The sequence below is a fragment of the Pleuronectes platessa genome, chromosome 17, assembly GCF_947347685.1.
Source record: "Pleuronectes platessa chromosome 17, fPlePla1.1, whole genome shotgun sequence".
In the NCBI taxonomy this organism is placed as follows: Eukaryota; Metazoa; Chordata; class Actinopteri; order Pleuronectiformes; family Pleuronectidae; genus Pleuronectes; species Pleuronectes platessa.
In genome coordinates, this window is record NC_070642.1 from 15142053 (window position 1) to 15164318 (window position 22266).

At 41.1% G+C, this 22266-nt stretch overlaps 2 protein-coding genes across 2 annotated transcripts; both read right to left on the reverse strand.

The window, feature by feature from the left end:
* Positions 1–447: 447 nt before the first annotated feature.
* On the reverse strand, positions 448–10773 carry LOC128460645 (adenylate kinase 9). Its single transcript, XM_053445889.1, has 33 exons — positions 10684–10773; positions 10276–10339; positions 10133–10185; positions 9932–10028; positions 9730–9842; positions 9451–9603; positions 9168–9278; positions 8837–8911; positions 8649–8747; positions 8371–8510; positions 7935–8290; positions 7746–7842; positions 7582–7646; positions 7303–7497; positions 6834–6970; positions 6518–6721; positions 6147–6405; positions 5870–5990; positions 4959–5178; positions 4804–4866; positions 4492–4719; positions 4104–4322; positions 3792–4008; positions 3495–3696; positions 3166–3312; positions 2846–3063; positions 2434–2630; positions 2151–2320; positions 1860–1958; positions 1572–1674; positions 1374–1488; positions 1073–1251; positions 448–486 (listed from the first exon to the last, which is right to left on the reverse strand). The coding sequence occupies exons 1-33, from the start codon at positions 10771–10773 to the stop codon at positions 448–450; spliced, it is 4845 nt and encodes a 1614-aa protein (XP_053301864.1).
* Positions 10774–11983: 1210 nt separating this feature from the next.
* ak9 (adenylate kinase 9) lies at positions 11984–22108 on the reverse strand. The gene is made up of 37 exons (XM_053445890.1): positions 22081–22108; positions 21853–21947; positions 21350–21413; positions 21208–21260; positions 21003–21099; positions 20801–20913; positions 20499–20651; positions 20216–20326; positions 19967–20041; positions 19779–19877; positions 19525–19664; positions 19125–19444; positions 18855–18875; positions 18578–18690; positions 18329–18476; positions 18159–18255; positions 17987–18051; positions 17828–17887; positions 17520–17714; positions 17121–17250; positions 16814–17024; positions 16436–16720; positions 16182–16300; positions 15792–16011; positions 15597–15659; positions 15303–15500; positions 14963–15181; positions 14634–14850; positions 14340–14541; positions 14099–14245; positions 13786–14003; positions 13404–13600; positions 13142–13311; positions 12818–12916; positions 12538–12640; positions 12313–12427; positions 11984–12222 (listed from the first exon to the last, which is right to left on the reverse strand). Exons 1-37 carry the CDS (start codon positions 22106–22108, stop codon positions 12038–12040), a joined length of 5145 nt encoding a protein of 1714 aa, XP_053301865.1. The 3' UTR covers positions 11984–12037.
* Between the last annotated feature and the right edge of the window lie 158 nt (positions 22109–22266).

The following is a 22266-nucleotide window of genomic DNA, read 5'->3' on the forward strand; positions in this document are numbered from 1 at the left end:
GATCTGATACTGTCAGGGTGAGACTCTGAGGGAATGAACTGTCATAACGAAGTGAAATAAGTCAGAGGAAACAATAGGATATATATTTTTTATATCAACCTGGCTTTGGAAGAAAAACTGTGACAATACGATATTTCCCAGGTTTTTTTTGCTATGAAATTCTTCATCAGACTTTTCAGAAATTGCCAGAGTGAGAACCTGAGCTGTCATTATGAGGTGAGACAACGAAAACAGATGACATTTAAAAAGTAAAATGCTGATTTAACAAAGAACCAGGATAGTAATATGCACACCTGCACTTTTTTTCTTAGACCGTCATACTGTTCGGACTGTTTTTATTGTTTTGTTTTGCTTTGTTTTGTTTTGTTATCTTTGTTTTTGTGATGTGTATTCTGTGTAAGCACCTGAGAGCCACTTTACCGAGTCAAATTCCATGTTTGTGCAAACTTACTTGGCCAATAGACCTGATTCTGATAAGCTGGATTTGGACTTTGCATTGCACGAGTTAAAAAAGGCCTGAGAGGGAAGTGGGTATACAGCTCCAGAAGAAGATAAGTTGTGATGTGCTGTTTAGGCGGCTACCATGAGGTCCTGGAAATTATAATAATCCTCTTTAATAAGACGAAGAGAAGGTGTAATGCTTGTCAGTTGGAAAAGTGTTCCAGGGCCCACCTTCACTGAGACATTCAAAACAAAAGCCTGAGACCCACCTCTTCTCCTTGGCATTTGACTGTTAATGGCTCCTACATATTAGCTACCACATTAGTTATTTGGAATTCCTTTCATATTCCTCACTGTCTTTCTCTTAATCTCTGCCTGAATATATAGTATTTGTGTGTGTGTGTGTTTTCATAAACACACTGTGGTCAGCTTTTGTTGTTTTTAATGTGCTATATAAATAAATTGACGGTGTCGGGTAAGAGGCATTATATTGTTTAGACTCTCTTAATAGTTTTAAATGATTTATTACCACACACATCATTGCACAAAATTAATACAATGAGCATCAAAAGTGAAGAGAGAAACCAGCATAAAAACAAGCACAGCTACAGTAAGCAGTGGGCTCTTAGTCTTTCAAAGCCAGGAACTCGTTCATTTTGGACTCAAAGTCAATGGGACGTTCACTGGGCTGCTTGTAGCGCCCTCTCATTGTTGAGCTCAGGTAGGGGAGTAGGGCGCAGCTCTTTTCATACAAGGTCAGGTTGGCTTTGTGCATCCGGCGAATGTATTCCTCGCTCCTCTCGTTGGTAGCTGCATAAATATGAGAGTTATAAGCAACAGCAATTTGGCTTTATTTGCCCAGTGTTTATTCCAAAGAAGGGAACATCTTTACTATTTTTCAAAGTCAGTGACAACCCTTGAATCCTGTTTACCTTTGAGATAGAAGGCCACATAGAGGACTGCTGATCTCTGTATGCTGACGAAGGGATACTTTGGTTTGAGGCACCCCGCAGCTGTCATGGCCTTGAAGACTGCTACTGCCACAGCCTAAAAAATTGAGACTTCATTCAAATCCACATTGAACAAATTTTGACATCAAATCTCTGCATATTTATTTAAGTGCATTTGACCTGTTCCAGGTAGCCCAACGTTGGAAGGGCGGTGAGGGGTACAGGGTCACAAAGAGGAGGGACTTTAACGGGCAGCTTCTGGTCCCAGAATGTTTCAGGACTCCTTGATAGAAAATATGTGAATCAAGTTTTGGTTAATTTACCAAACTTTACAAAGGCAAAATTGTCTTGCATTGTCAGCTTTGTTTTAAAGGCAGGATAAGGAAAACTCATCTGAAGCACCATTGTAAGAAGAAAACATAGGCGACTGACACCTTTCTGAAATCTGCAAAGAGAATAATGCCAAACCTCAAAAACATTTCCTGTTCCCGTTTCGACCGGAAAAAATAGAACTGTTCCCTGTATTCCACTGCGAACTCCATCTTTCCTTGAACCAGGGCTTCATACCTGAGAGCACACAAGACTTGCATGAATAGAAAATATCAAACATACTAAAGATATATTGCACTGATTAAGTCTAGTAAGAATCTCTGTGGGCTGCAGACATTGTTGAATTGAATTGATGGTTAAAACAGTGAATAATCATATGTGCATATTAGAATGAACTTTTCTGAGACAGATTTGAACTTTAATACATACCTTTGCTTTCCACAGAAGTAAGTGACAGGACAAAAGCCCATCATCTGAACTTTCTGTGGGTACTTGTCCTTCACCTGAATCTCAGTTAGTTTACTTGGCAGCATGTGGGGTTCTGGGAGAGGGTATGGGCACCTCGGAGTCACAAACTTTTCTGGAGAGGACAGGAATTTCTGTGGTCGAGAGATAATAGTATATAGACTTCATATTTATATTTCAGATACATTTTATATTTGATTTACTTCATATCTGTGTGTCGGTTTTCCTAAAGCTCCACCACACTGACCTCTAAATGCTCCTTGCCACACATCTTGTAAAGCTTTCCTCTGTACTCAGCCGCATGAGTCAAAGCTACAGTTTCTGAGCAGTCCGTCAGGTGATAATTTATAGCCAAGCAGTCTGGGCAGTAATGGCCAAACTCTTCAAGCCGATGCTGCAGCTCCTCTGGTGTGATGCACATCCTGTCGATGCTGGCAGCTTGACCTGCAAAATGTGTCAAATGTGATCAAGATTTACTTTTATTATTCATTCACTTTTTATTCATCTTTTTAAATAAATTTCATTTTTTTTAGCTTGTATTTTATTAGTAGTAATTAGAGTAAATGCATCCTCTTGCTTCGAATGAAAGTGTTTTAAATGTCATTTTACTTCAGGTGGACCCAAACCTCTGTATATCTGATTAAGCTAGTAGTACGTACCGCTGAGTGTCCTCTCCAGAAAGTTGTCGATGTACGCCATGCTGATACTGACTTCCTTTACAATCTTGCTCCAGATCCACCATTTGCTCTTAAAGCCATCAAGCACAATCCAGTTCCGATATTGATACTGGAAATATTTCCTCACCTGCTCCACCTCTTGCCTGTGATGGGCGGTACGATTGTGAAGTATCTCAGTGCTGTCATGCATCAGGTGAGGCCTAAATGAGAGGAAAGAGGGGAGGTAGGATACATTTGATTATGTTAATTAAAAGCTTGTGATTTCTGCATATCATTCCTATTGTGTGTGTATGTTTTCATACTTATTGGGTTTTATCTGGTCCATGTGACCTCTTCTTAGCACCTCCACTGTGTCCAGCTCAAGCTCAATTACTATCATGGGGATGATGCTTCGAGAACCCATGAGCTCTGCCTGCTTAAGTGTCATCGGAAAGCCGTCCAAAACATACCTGGAGTTCCAAATGAGTAAATAATAAATTCTTCAATAACATTAAAGCCTGTTCCAGTTTGTAGTCATAACTAAGATTCTAGCTTTCACCTTCAAGCACAAAAAGCACAAAGCAGTGATTTTATTAAGGCAAATGTTAAAATTTGAGTTTGAATAAATATATAAATGGAACCACTCTCTCACCCTCGGGTGCTGCAGACTGAGCTCAAGAGAACCACCTCCAGACACTGAATGGCCAGTTCATCAGGCACAACAATGCCCTGGGAGAGTAGCTGTTTCACTTGGACAGCCAGATCTGTGTGCTCCTGAGTTTCAAGCACCATACGCATAGCTCTGCCAATGGACAGCCGCGCCAAGCCATACTTCTGAGCAAAGCTCTGCGCCACTGGAGAGACATAAGAGAGGAATGAAGACCAAAAATATAATAGAAAAGGGAAAAATAAGCTTTTTCGATTATTTTGCAGTTGTTGTGAGTCCTACCAGTGGTTTTCCCAGATTTGGGTGGTCCAACGACGGCCAGTTTAACAGGGAGGGATGGGGTGGGCTTAGGCTGCCTAAGGTACTTCAGAGGGTTGAGCATGAATGTGTTACGGTTCTCCTTGGATTCAAAGAAGTAGATATACTGATTGAAGATTACGGGATGTGTGGTATTCAGAGGCCACTGCAGAGGCTGGATCAAGTCTCTCTCTCTGTATTGCTGTAGAAGAGAATAAAACAAGGTCGAACACCTCCTAGAACTTGTATTAAAGACAAAAATCAATGTCTCATCTCATTAATGTTAATGAAAATGACCTTTATGGGATCCAAGCAGCCAAAGGCACTGTGGAGCTTGTAGGAAAAGAGCAGCAGCCTCGGTGCCAGGGTGGATGAGATGGGTTGACATGTTTGGAAAAGTGACTGCCTGTTAGTCAGCAGAGGCTGTAACTTCTGGAGCAGCTGATTCCTCACAAAGCGCGGCTTGCGAGAGGCACTGATAGAGATACTGGGAATGTTTTGCTCACTCAGCATCTCCTGAGCATAGAAAAGCACAAAGCAGAATATATGAGAGCAATTCATAGACATTTACAGTGAAGAGCTTGTCCTGAACGTGAAATAACAGCAGAGAGTGTAAGGCTGTGGCAACTAAATTATTGTTTCGACAGCAAAGTGCCTTCATTGGTTTGCGTGTCTGTCTTTGTACCGTTACAGTTGCAAGGTCTTCCTCATCTGACGCAAAACGCTGCTCGATCTCCCTCTTCAGCCGCTCGATAGCTGCCTCCTCATTCTCCTCGATCTCTGAGTCTTCGTTGTCTCCATCCAAAGCAAACTCCACTTCCAGTATGGCCTCTATCTTATCCGCCATGCTGTCTCCTGCTTCCTCCTTTTCATCGACTTCTTCGTCCTCATCTTCATCATCCTGAAACTTAAACTACAGGGTTATATGATGCAGAGTACGGGGATTGGGTTAACCAGTCACGGAGAGGAGATGACTGCGGTTATGATGATTAAATACCTCAAATCTTGCAGTCAGTGCCTCTGCGGTGAGTTCAGCCCGTCTCCAGACCATTTTCTCATCCTGTACCACAAAGATAGAAGTTATTGTCTTAGATATTCACACATCTAAGTTAACCGATTACGGTAATTAAAATATATTACCAACTTCCCTACCCTGATTTTCATGCGAAGATCCTGAAGAATGTTCATCTGTGCTTGCCGGTGGTCGCGGCGCTTACGCCACCTCTTCAGGTATGCCAGCAACAGACGTTTCTGAACATCTGTGACATCCACCTTCATGGTTACAACAACGTCAGGGAAAAGCTGTCCATCCAGCATGTACTGCACCTCTTCAGAATGATGTGGGAAGCCCTCCAAGATAAAACCAGTGGATCTGCAAGAGAGAACGTTATAGTCAGAAAATACCTCGTATTGTCAGCTGTGCACAAAAATAAAAGATACACAACAGAGCACCAGTGCACATAAATACACAAAATACATAAGTAATGAATTTAGGCCAATAAATCCATCAGACAAACGTTCATTGCTTTGCTCCAGTAAAGGCAGAGAGAAAAGGAATGTTGGTCAGTAGAGAGTAATGTATGTTTGAAAGTGTTTGTGTCTATATGTGAGGATGGAGTTTTTAGATGAAAGAGGCTGAAAAATATATAACATATATAAGTTTCTGTAAAGGAAAAGTTCAGCATTTCAAGGAAAATGCTACTGTGATTTGCTTTCTTACAGAAGGTTGATGCCAAACTCTGTATGCTGATAATACTGCTATCCCTGGTAGAAACAGGGGGGATTGTTGTTTTTGCACCTTATTGTGTATATTAAATAAACACCTGAGGTGGTGTCAGGTAAGTTAAGGTGGATTTTGTTACTCTTAGAAGAGGCAAGCTTTAGTCATATGTTTCCAGTCTTTATGCTAAGATAAGTACGTTTTATGGTAAGCTAATTTAGCTTTTTTTTTACTTCATTTGTAGTGTACAGATATTAAAGTAGTAGCAACCTTGTCATCTAACTCAGTTTGTGAAAATCAATGGAGGGAAAGGAGGCATGTGCGTGTGTTTGTGTGCAAGTACATGTATGGTTCTTGATCCCAGAATGGTGCAATAACCATGTCCAGGATATGTGGAGATAGTGAATCTCCATCAGATAGGTAGTCTTTGATGGCGTATTCCTCAGCAGTCAGTTCCACTTCCTGTTGTAGAGGCACAAAAGCAAATGCAGAATAACTCAGTGACAGAAAATATCATAATTCACCGACTATTGCATCTAATCGGAAACTTGTTTGATGGTCGAAATCTTGCAACAGCAAACGTTTGTTGATGCTGACCTCCATGTCATCATCAGAGGTATCCTCCTCCACCTCCTCCTCCTCCTCCCCAGCCTCCAACCTGGCGTCCTGTATCTGGGCGACCAGTTCCTCCAAAGACTCGTCAGTGGGCTCTACTTCATCTGAATAAGGCACCCGCTTCTTTGTCTTGGCGATGAGGAGCATTTGGAGCTGCTCCCTGAACTGAATATGGAAGAGGCCAAGCTGCCGAGCGAGCCACTCACCATGAGAGGTCTTTCCTGACCCTCGGGTACCGAGGGAAAGGATCCGAAGGGCAGAAGGCTAGGATAGAAGACAGAAATATGTCATTATTAATTATAATAATAATGATAAATATAATAATAATATGTGTTTATTTTACACATTATCTTTCTCGTTTCATGTTGGATTGTACCTTTAGAGGCTCAGTCTTTGCAACAAATCTTGTTGGATTTTGAAGGAAGGTGTCTCTTGCTTCTGCCCTGGAGAAGTAAAAGATCTTCTCCCGGTATTTGGCTGCAATCTCGTCCGTACAGGGCCACAGGGTGTTTTGGTTTTTAAAGGCCACAGGACAGAAATGAAGAGTATCCCCAAATGATCTCTTACGGGGTCTGTCCACCTGGTTTCATTGAGAAGGAAAAGATGCAGTTGAAGGTTTGTTTATATTATTAAAACAGCATTATAATACTTAACTGTGGGTTTGAAGTTAGAAGCCTCCTCAGTTTACTGACCTTATCCTCATCATCTGGCGCTTTGTTATCACTGCTGTTTTCATCAGGTTTCTCCAACTCAGCTAAGGCCTCCATATCCTCTTTCTCCTCAAACAGGTCCAGCTGTGACAACTCCCAGGGAACATACTTGAAGGGCTCTGAAGACGAGGAAACCAGAGATAAAAAATGTTAGTGCTGAAAAGTGTCTTTGAGATCAGTCGTTTTCTATTATCATTGGATTTCCCCTGGTATTTGTGCTTTTTAATGTAAAGGAGACTGTAGAAATATACAGGAAATATTAGTGTAGGAAGTCTGGGGCCCCCTGCTTGAGCTGCTCCCCCCGCGACCCGACCCCGGATAAGCGGATGACGATGAGATGAGATATTAGTGTGGAGTATATAACAAAAATCGTCAATAGCTCTTAAAGGACAAACCTTAAATACACATTTTTACTGTATTTAATTGATGCGTTGAGAATGAACACACATACTCTCCATGTGAAGGACTATCTCTTGAAGCAGGTCCTCTGGGCTTTTTCCATCAATCTCCAGAACTAAGATGGCAGTAGTTAGAGCCGTCTCCATTGCTTCCCATTCAGACACAAACTTCTGGAGTTGCAGTTTGTAACCCTTCATCTCTGGGCCATCTGGATAACCCAGCTCCCAGTGATCAGGTAGTGTCACAGCTTGATCAACAGAGGGAGAAGGAGTTGGACTTTACAGGCTTCATATAGAATATTGAAATAGATTCATAGACAGATTTTCCATACCATCATTTTCTCCAACGATTGTATCTAGATTCGATTGCACCTCTCTGACGTCTTCCTTTTTCTTTCTTAAATGGAGAGAAAAGAAGCACAAAACACAGCGAATGCATAATCAGTCACCTTATAACAAACCTCAAAAGGTCAAGCATCATTGTATATATACTTACAAGACCGGCCCAACTTTTGCAGACTGTTCGGCTCGCAGCCTCTTCATCACTGCACCGTCCACCTTCTCCTTGTTCCTCTTATACATTCTCTCCAAAACTGTTGAAGTGCAATGACGCATGAAGCCTGACAGAAGTCTACATATTTAATGCTACAATTTGTTTGTGGTGCTTGGTTGCTGTGAGTCATACCGTTATGTCCACCAGTGTCTTTGAGACAAAAGATGATGTGGGGCAGGATTTCACCTTGTTTTAAAAAATCCCACTGGGAGAGGTTGCTGGGAAAGTTGTCAAGCACCCATCCAGTGTCCTTCTCCTGTTCAATCTTGGCCAGAATTGGCTGCACCAGATCCTCCGCGTCAAGCACCAATGCATTGTAGTGCTGCGCTAGAAGCTTACATAAGGTGCTGTTTCCTGACTGAGGGGGTCCAACGATAGAAACCTTGCAAGGGGGCCTGGGCATTGGAGGGAGTAAGTACTGTCTGGGGTTTGTGACAAACTTCTGGTAGGCCTCAGAAGATGAGAGGATGTACAGTTTGTCCTGGAAGCTAAACAGGGGTTAACATGAGAGTCAGTCGGCTGTTTTTCCCAATCTCACTGTAAAATACCGGATATATTCTTGACTCACCTGACGGATAGCTCAGGTTGGCCAGGAACAACCCGGCCCTCCTGCAGAGCAACAGGGCAGGTTTGGCCCCAGCGGCTCCTTCTCCACCTGAAGCCAGGGGCCACCGGATTGGTGGAGGACATATGTCTCAATAGGTCCGCCTGGAAAGAGTTGAACTCTGGTTTAAACTACTTCTAGTTGAATAAGAAGTTGATTCAGAGGAAGAATAACATCATTAAAAAAACTCAAGCCTAAGTATGACCTAAGTATCAACTTTAATAGGTTCATTAATGTCTGACCGTATCAGCCTCTTCTGGCAATTCTTCACCAGCTTTGTTGAGGAGGATGGGAATGGAGACACGTTTTATTGCCAATGATCCAAGACGGGACATTACATACTACAGAAAAAACAATAAACAAACAAATGTCAGCCCACAGAACACAGGTTATACAGTTATACTTATTTTTGCATAGAATATGTCTTTACAGAGTGAAGCTCTTCAGGTGTGTTGTGTCCATCCAGCTCCATCCGGTAGAGGGGGTTGTGTGCTGCCATGTAGTCCTGAAAGAACGTTTTCACTCTTGTAAGTAGTTTTAAAATCATCAACTAACTTTATTTAGAACACAACATCACAGTAAACTGGGTTTGAGGCTCCCGGGCTGTTTTGTCTTGCTGCTCCATCCATGCATTATAAGTGCAATCCACTAATTATCATATGAGAGCCTAAAAAGTCCATTATATTAATCTAGAAATTGACATCGATGACCTCTTTTCAAACAATTAGCTCAAATGATAGTAGTTAATAATGGTAACTCACCTCCAGTGGTTTAAGCACTGTATCTTTGTACATGTTGATTCTTATTAAAGCATTTCGGGTTAAATTCTCTGGTGTCCACACCATCTGGTAAATAACATCCCTTTTGAGTCCCTGTCCAGCAGCCTGAAGACAAAATCAACCCTTTTATATAGAGAAATAGAGACAATTTACTGGGTCCAGATATATAAAAACAGGGGATTGCAGAAAATACCAATTGTAATGGTATACTGTTACAGGTTAATTCGACAAACAGTGGTCAAAGTGTTTGGCCTTGAATCTATACCTGCACCCCTTTATCCTCCATTGCCTCATCCTTGCTGTCTCTCTTCTTGATGTACACATCTTCACACTGCCACTTGTCCCTTGTGAATAGCTGCCCTGTCTCTGGGTACTGCTTCAGACCTGCGAGCCTCTTGGCCAGGTCCTTGTCTGCATACTGGTACAGGACGGGTGTAGCATTCATGATTAATCCGATGACACATACTGATACAGATACTTCTCACTTGAAGAAAGTAATAAGTTGCTGTGATAAGTCTACATATCCAGAGGATGTGATACTAACCTTGATATTAATGATGAAATCAGGTGTCAGCTTGAGGTTCTTGATCAGTGCAATCTGCTCATCAATCTTCAGACATTCCTCAGACATGAGCGGCAGGCAGCTCAGCACATATCCTGCATCACAACACATTGAGCCTTATTCACATGCATGATCACTGTACTGTACTGGACCTGATTAAATACACTTCAAATATAATATTTACCATAGTGCTCCACATCTTGTGAGTCGAGCCTGTTAAGAATCAGCTTCAGCACCTTGTCTTCTGGTAAAACCTTCCCCTCTGATAAGATATCTAAGAGCTAAAACAGCAAGGCAACTTTAACCCTTAATGTCGATGGAAAACACACGTAAAATTAATGAAAGGTTAACTATCATGTACGATGATGGAGAATTTATTACTCACCTCTAAACCGTCCTCCGTTCTATTTTGTATGTGTGTGTTGAGAACATCTGTATCTGAAATATTGTACAAGCAGATGAGAAATGCCATTAATGACGTGTATAGACAGTGTTGGTAAAAAAATATTAATAAATAAAAGTATTTACCATCAATCAAGATACACTTCCAGGAATCTGCAATGTTCTTGGCCAAAGTGGATTTGCCAATACCCTGCAACATAAAATGACAAAATATTTATATATTATATCATATATTTTACATTTGTGACTTTGTGAGATTATAATACTCATTCTTTTCCAATGACACCTCAGATTTTGTGTTGGCAATAAAACTGTTTACTTGTTAACTTTCTGTATGACTCATCTGCCTGGTCTCCTTTTTGCATCTGCTACTAAGAATAGCAGATGGAAAAAAACTTCATTCCATCAATCTGCAAGATTTCCTTCACAGTTTAGATTTAATTTATTACGAAGTCTCCGATGTGTGTGTAATAGTGTGTACATCCTTTTTGAAACCATTTCTAATGTTGCAAGTGTGCAAAAGAGAGAAATTACCGGTTTTCCAACTATGATGAAGCAGGTGGGTTTGGCAAGAAGGGTCTCTCTCTCAATTTCATCTTCCATCAAGTTGTCAACGAAATCCATCCGTGCTGATTAAACAGGGGCAAATTAAAGTCATAAACATTTAATTAAATGAGCATATCAAGCTGTCAGTTTTAATGAGTAAATATTAAAGTCAATATAACAATTTTGTTATACTTTGAAAGAAGTTTATTTACCGTAGCTTTCAGCAATTCCTTTATCCATTTTTAGCTAGTTTACACTTCTAGAATAATACTTCTTCTTTTCTCATTTCTTTAGTAGGTTGCTAATTGTTTTCTTCTGCTTTTTATTAGTCCAGTTTATTAGCGGGTGCAAAAAAAACATTGTTATGAAGTCGTTCACAAAACAGACAAATAGGACATGAAGATAAAAGGAACAATGAAATACTATATAGGACACAAATCAAACCAATCAGATCAAACACAAAGATAAAGGGCTGTGAAAAAAATGCCAATAAGCCTAGCAAAGAGGAGGAAAAAGCAGAGTCAGGAAGGGAAAGGGACAAAACTAACAGTAAAATTGATTCTCCGTTAACTTTGAAAGAAATTAGCAGGGCAATAGAAAGGTTTATTCAGGTAAGAGTTGGGAGAGTTTTATCAGGAATGTATATGGTGGAAAACGGTCCTCCTCAGGGCAGTGTCATCGATCCAATATTGTTTTCATTGTGATGATGATGTTTTCTCTCAAAATCTGGGTGATATTGGGTCTTTGATGATAATGGAGCCTTGTGGAAGAGGAAGGAATATTAAGCATATTATGGGAAAAATACAAGAGGCCATTATTTGTGGTAGAAAAATTGTCATATTCATGGGGCTTCAAGTTCTCAGTGGAAAAATCTAAAGCTTTAATGTGCACAAGAGTGTTGAGATTTTTCTGTGTGCTTAGAAAAGTAGTTGCATATCGCGACCTCTCTTTCTAGTGAACATAAACAATTTTGTTTTTTTCCGCTGAGAATTTGAAGCCCCATGATTATGACAATTTTTCTACCACATTAATTGCTTTTTCCACAAAGCTCCTTCATCAAAGACCGCCCGCCCAATATCACCCTGATTGAGATAAAACATCATTATTCATAATGGAAAACAATATTGGACCAATGACACTGCCCTGAGGAGTACCATTATCCAACATATTTCTTCCTGATAAAACTGTCCCAACTCTCACTTGAATTAACCAATCAAATAAAAAGTCTCTGATCCAATTATTAAAACAAACTCCAAAAAATGTGTTTCAAATTATTTATCGCCACACACATCAAAAGGGGGAAAACAAACAAACAGGCGCAGCTACAGTGAGCAGTGGGCTCTTAGTCTTCCAAAGCCAGGAACCTGTTCAGTTTGAACTCAAAGTCAATGGGACGTTCACTGGGTGGCCTGCAGTTCCCTCTCATTGTTGAGCTCAGGTAGGGGATGAGGGCACAGTTCTCCTCAAACCTCGCCAGCTTCTTTTTGTACTTCTGGCGAATGCAGTCCGCGTTCTTGTGGTTAAAAGCTGTGTAAATATGAGAATTATTGGCAACAGCAATTTCAATATCCTTTTTATTATTATTATAGTTCAGTGTCAACCTTAAATCTTGTTTACCTTTCAGATAGAAGGCCACATAGAGGAGTGCTGATCTTTCTATACTGATAAAGGGATGCTTTGGTTTGAGACAACCAACAGCTGTCATGGCCTTAATGACTGCTACTGCCACACCCTACAAAATACAGACTTTAATCAAAACAGTGCAGATATCTCAAACAAACACTTCCACCTTAAACAAATTTGGACATCAACTCTCTGCATATTTATTGAAGTGTGTTTGACCTGTTCCAGGTAGCCCAACGTTGGAATGCCAGTGAGGGGTACAGGGTCACAAAGAGGAGGGACTTTAACTGGCAGCCTCTGGTCCCAGTATGTTTCAGGACACCTTGATAGAAAATATGTGAATCAAGTTTTGGTTAACTTTCCAGAAGGCAAAATTATGTTTCACTGTCATCTTTGTTTTAAAAGCAGGATAAGGAAAACTCTTCTGAAGCACCATTGTAAGAAGAAAATATAGGTGACTGACACGTTTCTGAAATCTGCAAAGAAAATAGTGCCACACCTCAAAAACATGTCCTGTTCCTGGTTTGACCTAAAAACATAGAGCCGTTCTCTGTATTCCACTGCGTACTCCATCTTTCCTCGAACCAGGGCTTCATACCTGAGAACACATTAGACACTTCACGAACAGAAAATATCAAAAATAGTAAAGAGTTAAAGGCAGAAAGAAGACACATGACATTGATTGAGTCTTCATGAGATATTTGTTTAGGTCGTGTTGATTTGTATTGTAAATCTCTGTAGGTTGCAGACACTGTTGACCCAACAGATTTCTGAATGTGTTCTCAGACAGACAGATTTTAACTTTACGAAGTGGATACTGTACCTTTGCTTTCCACTCATGTAAGTGACGGGACAAAAGCCCCTCATCTCAACTTGCTGTGGGAACCTGTTCTTCACCTGAGTCTCACTGAGTTTTGTTGGCAGCAGGTGGGGTTGTGGGAGAGCGTGTGGGCACCTCGGAGTCACAAATTGATCTGGAGTGGAAAGGAACTTCTGTGATGGAGAGATTATATTATTTATATTTCACTTACATTTTATATTTGAATACTTCATATCTGTGTGTAGGTTTCCTAAACCACACTGACCTCTAAATGCTCTTTGCCACACATCCTGTAAAACTGTCCTCTGTACTCAGCCGCATGAGTCAAAAATACAAATTCTGAGCAGTCCGCCAGGTGTTTATATAGAGCCAAGCAGACTGGGCAGTAATGGCCAAACTCTCCAAGGCGATGTTGCAGCTCCTGGGGTGTGATGCACATCCTGTTTATGCAGGCAGCTTGACCTGCACAATTTGTCATCATATTAGTGATTTAGATTTAATTTATTCACTTTTTATTCATATTTTTTAATCATTCCTCTCTTTTTTTAAACATGTTTCCCCTTGAGAAACTATGTTTTCAATTTGAATCAACTTCAGGTGCAAGCAATCCTGTAGGGCTGATGTCAGGTTAAGCTAGTAGTACTTACCGCTGAGTGTCCTCTCCAGGAAGCCGTGGATGTACTCCATGCTGATACTGACTTCGTTTACAATCCTGCACCAGATCCACCATTTGCTCTTAAAGCCATCAAGCACAATCCAGTTCTGATATTGTTGATGGAAATATTTCTTCACCTGCTCCACCTCTTGCTTGTAATGGGAGGTACGATTGTGAAGAATCTCAGAGCTGTCATGCATCAGGTGAGGCCTAAATGAGGAGAAAGAAGGCAGATAGGAAACAGTCTATGAAAACTTTGAAAGCTTACGATTTCTGCAAATCATTCCATGTTAAAGTTTTCTCACTTGTTGGGTTTTATCTGGTCCATGTGACCTCTTCTTAGCACCTCCACTGTGTCCAGCTTAAGCTCAATTACTACCATGGGAATGATGCTCCGAGAAGCCATGAGCTCCGCCTGCTTAAGTGTCATCGGAAAGCCGTCCAAAACATACCTGGAGTTCCAAATGAGTAAATAATAAATTGTTCAAACACATCCTCAAGCCTGTTCAGGGTCATTTTTAACCTTCAAACTCAAAAACCTCTTACCCTCGCATGCTGCATACTGAGCTCAAGAGAACCACCTCCAGACACTGAATGGCCAGTTCATCAGGCACAACAAGGCCCTGGGAGAGAAGCTGTTTCAACTGGACAGCCAGATCTGTGTGCTCCTGAGTTTCAAGCACCATACGCATAGCTCTGCCAATGGACAGCCACGCCAAGCCATACTTCTGACCAAAGCTCTGCGCCACTGGAGAGATATAAGAGAGGAATGAAGACCAAAAATATAAGGGAAAAGGGAAAAAGCTATTTAGATTATTTTGCAGTTGTTGTGAGTCCTACCAGTGGTTTTCCCAGATTTGGGTGGTCCAACGACGGACAGTTTAATTGGAAGGGATGGGGTGGGCTTGGGCTGCCTAAGGTACTTCAGAGGGTTTAGCATGAACGTGTTACGGTTCTCCTTAGATTCAAAGAAGTAGATATACTGATTGAAGATTACAGGATATGTGGTATTCAGAGGCCACTGCAGAGGCTGGATCAAGTCTATCTCCTTGTATTTCTTTGGAAGAGGGAAGAGTGGATAGACAATATGTTACACAACTCCTACAGCTTTTATCAATGAAAAGAAGATCTCCTCTCACAAATGATGAAACTGTTTTAGGAAAATTGACCTTTATGGGATCCCAGCAGCCAAAGGCACTGTGGAGCTTGTATGAATAGAGCAGCAGCGTCTTTGCCAGGGTGGATGAGATGGGTTGACATGTTTGGAAAAGTGACTCCCTGTTAGTCAGCAGAGGCTGTAACTTCTTGAGCAGCTGATTCCTCACCATCAATGGTTTGCGAGAGGCACTGATAGAGATGCTGGGAATGTTTTGCTCACTCAGTAGCTCCTGAGTGTAGAAAAGCACAAGGCGGGATATATGAGAGCAATTGAAATACATTCAGAGTGAAGAGCTTGTCCTGAACGTGAAATAGAAGTGACTTCATGGGTTTGTGTGTCTGTCTTTGTACCGTTACGGTCGCAAGGTCTTTTTCATCTGTCGCAAAACGCTGCTCGATCTCAATCTCCAGCCGCTCGATGGCTGTCTCCTCCTTCTCCTCATTCTCTGAGTTTTCGTTGTCTTCTTCCAAAGGAAACTCCTCCTTTAGCATCACCTCTATCTCATCGATGTCTGCTGCTTCCTCCTCTTCATCGTCTTCTTCATCCCCCTGAAACATAAACTACAGGGTTAAATGATGCAGAGTAAGGAGATATGGTTAACCAGTGATGGAGAGGAGATGACTGCGGTTATGACGATTCATTACCTTTGATTCGGCTGTCAGTGTCTCTGCCATGAGTTCAGCCCTTCTCCTTACAATTTTCTCCTCCTGTAGCAGAGAAATTCACACAATCAACACAACCTCTTAGGGCAGATGACACTTCATAATAAAGTCAGCAGATTAAATGACTGCCATCTACTGTGCTTGTCTTCTCCTTTTCTATATTACCAAGTTGCTTACCCTGTTTTTCTTGCGCAGATCATGAAGAATGTTCCGCTGTGCTTCACGATGGTCGCGGCGCTCACGCCACTTCTCCAGGTATGTCGGCAACAGACGTTTCTGAACATCTGTGACATCCACCTCCATGGTTACTACGACATCAGGGAAAAGCTGTCGATCCAGCATGTACTGCACCTCTTCAGAATCATGTGGGAAGCCCTCCAAAATAAAACCTGCGGACCTGCAAGAGAGAATGTTCTGGTCAGAAAATACTTTGTATGTTACTTTGCTTCTTGCCAAATTAGATGAGAATTTTTTAGTGTGAAGATATTACAGTGGTTCCAGTCTCATTTAATTCAGTTAAAAGGATAAATAGTCGGGTTAGAATTATGTGTGTCTCTGTCTGTGTACATGTATGGTTCTTGTTTCCAGAATGGTGCAATAACCATGTCCAGGATACGTGGAGTCAATGGATCTCCATCCGATAGGTAGTCTTTGATGGCGTTTTCCTCATCAGTCAGTTCCACTTCCTGTTGTAGCCACACAAAAGCAAATGCAGAATAATTCTGTGGCGGAGAATATTCTCATTCATCAACTGATGCATCTAATCAGAAACTTGTTTGATGGTTGAAAGCTTGCAACAGAAAAGGTTTGTTGATGCTGACCTCCATGTCACTGGCAGTGGTATCCTTCTCCATATCCTCCTCCTCCTCCTCTCCAGCCTCCTCCCTGGCGTCCTGTATCTGGGCGACCAGTTCCTCCAGAGACTCGTCAGTGGGCTCTACTTCATCTGAATAAGGCACCCGCTTCTTTGTCTTGGCAATGAGGAGCATTTGGAGCTGCTCCCTGAACTGAATATGGAAGAGGCCAAGCTGCCGGGCGAGCCACTCACCATGAGACGTCTTTCCTGACCCTCGGGTACCGAGGGAAAGGATCCGAAGGGCAGGAGGCTTGGATAGAAGACAGAAATATGTCATTTTAATTATAATCATAACGTTTGTTTATTAAACACATTTCCTTTCTCGTTTCATGTTGGATTGTACCTTGAGAGGCTCAGTCTTTGCAACAAATCGTGTTGGATTTTGAAGGAAGGTGTCTCTCGCTTCTGTGCTGGAGAAGTAGAAGATCTTCTCCCGGTATTTGGCTGCAATCTCGTCCGTACAAGGCCACAGGGTGTTTTGGTTTATAAAGGCCACAGGACAGAAATGAAGAGTATCACCTAATAATCTCTTAGGCGTTGAGTCCCCCTGGTTTCATTGAAGATGGATGAGATGCAGTTTAAGGTTTGTTTATATTGTAAATATTAAATCAGCATTAAAATAGATGAATATGAGTTTAAAGTTAGAAACCTCATCATCTGCCGCGTCATTGTCACTGCTGTCTAAATCAGGTCCCTCCAGCTCAGCTAAGGCCTCGATATCCTCTTCCTCCTCATCCAGGTCCAGCTGTGACAGCTCACAGGGAACATACTTGAAGGGCTCTGAAGATGTGGAAAACACAGACTGAGGTTATTTTCACTTTCGATTTAGGGCTGAAAATTGTCTTGGATCATTTGTTTTCTTTTATCATTTTTATTTAATAACTTTATTTTTGGTATTTGTCTTTTTCAAGGTCATCGAGATTGTAGAAATATACAGGAAAAGATAGTGTGCAATATATAACAGAAATCTTCAGTAGCTCTTACAGTTCAAACATTAAAAGCTCGTTTTTACATTGTGTAATTGATGTGTTGAGAATGAACACACTTACTCTCCATGTGAAGGACTATCTCATGAAGCAGGTCCTCTGGACTTTTTCCATCAATCTCCAGTACTGAGTTGCCAGCAGTTAGAGCAGACTGCATTTGCTTCCATTCAGACACAAACTGCTGGAGTTGCAGTTTGTAGTCATTCATCTCTGGGCCATCCGGATAACCCAGCTCCCAGTGATCAGGTAGTGTCACAGCTTGAGCAACAGAGGGACAATGTCTCATTGTAAATAATGAGACATAAGTCACATTAAGTTTCCCTCTCCTATGAGTGATCTTGAAAACAATAGCATTTCATAAAATGTCTCACCTTCCTGTTTGATCACGTCCAGGTCTGCAGGGCTGAGGGCGTCAGATTGCTCAGGATTTTCTGCAAAGAAAATCAATTCAACAACAACAAGGCTATCATAACTTAACAGGCTTCTGAACAGTATGTAAATTCAGTTATACACTGACAGATTTAACATACCATCATTTTCTTCAATGACTGCCTCTAGATTTGAATGCATCTCTGAGTCGTTTTCCTTTATGTTCCTAAAATGGAGAAAATGAAAGCACCAAAGACACCATAATCAGCCCTGCCCAGATATAACAAATGAAAAAGTGACGAAATGTCACAGCAACATTTTATATAAACTTACAAGGGCTGTTCATTCCGTGCAGACTGTTCATCTTGCATCCTCTTCCTCACTGCCTCGTCCACTCTCTCCTTGTTCCTCTCATACATTCTCTCCAAAACTGTTGAAGTGCAACAATGCATGAACCCTGACAGAAGTCTACATATTTAATGTTACAATTTGTTTTTGTTTACCTTTGTGTCCAACACTGTCTTTGAGACAAAAGATGATGTCTGGCAGGATTTCACCTTTGCGTAACAAATCCATCTGGGAGAGGTTGCTGGGAAAGTTGTCAAGCACCCACCCGGTTTTTACCTCCGCATCTTGATCTGCCTCCTCAATCTGTAACATCAACCTCATTAGCATATAATTTCTGTAAAATATAACCAATTGTTTCAAACAAATATAAAAACTAACTGCCATGTTTTAGATCTTAGACTTACCTCTTTTATACGCTTCTCCAATACCTCAGCATGCAGAGTAACAGGAGATGTGCTATGTTGTTTGGCTTCCTCCATTACACCAAGCACCATGGCTTTAACTTGTGGATGATCCTCTGTCACTGAGAATAACAGAAAACATAAGCACACAAATATTAAATCGTAAATACCCGTCATAGTATTTGCACAAGACTGAAAAAAAAGACAATTTATCCACCTCTCTTTGTCTGTATGCATGTGTGTTTGTGTAAGAGAATGAAGCAGTATATTAAAATCTTACCTTCTACTGAACTGCTGTCATCTGATGAAATAAAATATTACGAGATTAATTCAAATCTGACAGGACAATCCACATATTCACAGTATCAAAATGCTAATATATGCTTCAGACATGGTATTTTGATATGACATGAAAACTCATTTGTAAGTAGAAAAGTTACTCAGCTACAATTATTTACAAAAATCGATCAGGTTGTATCTGTTTTTGTTCGAAACAAAACAATATGACTAACCAGCTGAATATACTAATCATATACAAAACTCAACTTGCCCGAGTTCTCTCTGACATCCTCCTCCATCTTCTTGATTCGCTCTATAGTGAGCTGTGTAGTCTCCTCTTTGATTTTGTCAAGCCTCTCCTGTTCAATCTTGGCCAGAATTGGCTGCACCAGGTCCTCCACGTCAAGCACCAATGCATTGTAGTGCTGCGCTAGAAGCTTACATAAGGTGCTCTTTCCTGACTGAGGGGGTCCAACGATAGAAACCTTGCAAGGAGGCCTGGGCATTGGAGGGAGTAAGTACTGTCTGGGGTTTGTGACAAACTTCTGGTAGGCCTCCTGAGATGAGAGGATGTACAGTTTGTCCTGGAAGCTGAACAGGGATTAACATGAGAGTCAGTCGGCTGTTTTTCCCAATCTCACTGTAAAATACCGGACATATTCTTGACTCACCTGACGGATAGCTCAGGTTGGCCAGGAACCATTCGGCCCTCCTTCAAAGCAACAGGGCAGGTTGAGCCCCAGCGGCTCCTTCTCCACCTGAAGCCAGGGGCCACCGGATTGGTGGAGGACATATGTCTCAGTAGTTCCTCCTGGAAAAGAGATGAACTCTGTTTTAAAATACTTCTAGTTGAATCAGAAGTGGATTCAGAGGAAGAAGAACATCATTCAAAAAAACAAGCCTAACAGGTTCATTAATGTCTGACCGTATCAGCCTCTTCTGGCAAGTCCTCATCAGCTTGGTGGAGGAGGATGGGAATGGAGACACGTTTGATTGCCAATGATCCAAGACGGGACATTACATACTACAGAAAAAACAATAAACAAACACATGTCAGCCCATAGAACACAGGTTATACAGTTATACTTATTTTTGCATAGAATATGTCCTTACATAGTGAAGCTCTTCAGGTGTGTTGTTTCCATCCAGCTCCATCCGGTAGAGGGGGTTGTGTGCTGCCATGTAGTCCTGAAAGAACGTTTTCAGTCTTGTAGGTAGTTTTAAAACCATCAACTAATTTGATTTAGAACAGTAAACTGGGTTTGAGGCTCTGTGCATTTTTTGTGCAATACACTAATTATCATATGACTGCCCAAAGAGTCCAAATACAAGTGTAGTTAACTTCAGCCCCTGGTAACTCACCTCCAGTGGTTTAAGCACTGTATCTTTGTACATGTTGATTCTTATTAAAGCATTTAGGGTTAAATTCTCTGGTGTCCACACCATCTGGTCAATAACATCCCTCTGGAGTCCCTTTCCAGCAACCTGCAGACAGAATAAACCCTTTTAGATAGAAAAATAGAGACAATTTACTGGGTCCAAATGCATAAAAACGGGGGATTGCAGAAAATACAAATTGTAATGGTATACTGTTACAGGTAAATTAGACAAACAGTGGTCAAGGTGTTTGACCTTGGATCTATACCTGCTCCTCTTCATCTTCCATTTCGTCATCCATGCCGTCTCTCTTCTTGATGTACACATCTTCACACTGCCACTGGTCCCTTGTGAATAGCTGCCCTGTCTCTGGGTACTGCTTCAGACCTGCGAGCCTCTTGGCCAGGTCCTTGTCTGCATACTGGTACAGGACGGGTGTAGCATTCATAATTAATCCGATTACACATACTGATACAGGTACTTCTCACTTGAAGAAAGTAATAAGTTGCTGTGTGAGTTCATAAAAACTGAAAAATGATGCAATGGATATCCAGAGGATGTGAAGCTAACCTTGATATTAATGATGAAATCAGGTGTCAGCTTGAGGTTCTTGATCAGTGCAATCTGCTCATCAATCTTCAGACACTCCTCAGACATGAGCGGCAGGCAGCTCAGCACATATCCTGCATCACAACACATTTAGCCATATTCACATGCATGATCACTGTACTGTAATGGACCTGATTAAATACACTCCAAATAAGTTATTTACCATAGTGCTCCACATCTGGTGAGTCAAGCCTGTCAAGAATCAGCTGCAGCACCTTGTCTTCTGGTAAAACCTTCCCCTCTGATAAGATATCTAAGAGCTAACACAGAAGACAAGGCAACTTTAACCCTTAATGGCGATGGAAAACACACGTGAAATTAATGAAAGGTTAACTGTCCTGTACGATGATGGAGAATTTACTACTCACCTCTAAACCTTCCTTCGTTTTATTTTGTATGTGTGTGTTGAGAACATCTGTATCTGAAATATTGTACAAGCAGATGAGAAATGCCATTAATGATGTGCATAGACAGTGTTGATGAAAAAATAAAATACATAAAAGCATTTACCATCAATCAAGATACACTTGCAGGACTCTGCAATGTTTTTGGCCAAAGTGGATTTGCCAATACCCTGCAACATAAAATGACATAAACATATATATCAGCATAAGAAAATATAACCAACGATTGGTCGATTTTGTAGAAATCTTAATGGTTTATGTCTTTTTGCTAATTTAGTTTGCTAATTGATAACTTGACTTGCATCATATTAGTGAACTCTCAAAGACATTACAAAACTTTACAATTGAGTAAACTTGGAGATGGATGACACTATGGTGAGTGGTAGATTATTGGATTTCCTGATGTTATTGTTAATATCTGTAAATTAAAACAGCGCCACATAAAGAGTTTACAACTCGGTGAGATTGTAATAAAGACTTCATTGATTATATCAAATCTCCTTTATCTTATTTTAAAAAATGACACCGCCACGTTTGACACTCTTTGAACGAAGCATCCATGCTGGAAGCAATGTCTAATGTGAGTGTGTTAAAAAATTAACAAGTTACCGGTTTTCCAACTACGATGAAGCAGGTGGGTTTGGAACGAAGCGTCTCTCTCTCCGTTTCATCTTCTCTCAAGTTGTCCACGAAATCCACGCGCGCTGAATAAACAGTGAGGAAATTAAAAGTCATAAACAGTGAGGTAATTATGGAGCAGGTTAACTCGGCCATTTCAACGACCCACCACTGAAGTACCTAGCTACAGTTGATAGATTTCAATGGGACATTATTTACCGTTGCTTTGAGTTGTTCCTTTATCCATTTTTCTGCGAGTTTGAACTGTTTGTCGTAGTTTCCTTAGCTCGTGCTAACCATGCTAACCATGCTAACCTTTCAATTTATTGACACCGGATACGGTTTCCATAGCAACTGACAAACTAAAGCGTGGAAGGGGGCGTTCCCGGTTGTAGCCTGTGTCTG

Excerpts from the sequence above, each read along its gene's own strand:
- LOC128460645 (XM_053445889.1), bottom strand. The coding sequence starts at position 10,773 with ATGGATTTCGTTGACAACTTGATGGAAGATGAAATTGAGAGAGAGACC. Across the intron at positions 8,912-9,167 it reads CAGTGCTTAAACCACTGGAG|GACTACATGGCAGCACACAA; the intron begins GTGAGTTACCAT and ends ACGTTCTTTCAG. Across the intron at positions 1,675-1,859 it reads GAACAGGAAATGTTTTTGAG|GAGTCCTGAAACATTCTGGG; the intron begins GTTTGGCATTAT and ends TTTTCTATCAAG.
- ak9 (XM_053445890.1), bottom strand. The coding sequence starts at position 22,108 with ATGGATAAAGGAACAACTCAAAGCAACG. Across the intron at positions 20,652-20,800 it reads ATTTCATCATTAATATCAAG|TATGCAGACAAGGACCTGGC; the intron begins GTTAGCTTCACA and ends GTCCTGTACCAG. Across the intron at positions 15,660-15,791 it reads ATCTGCGCAAGAAAAACAGG|GAGGAGAAAATTGTAAGGAG; the intron begins GTAAGCAACTTG and ends TCTCTGCTACAG.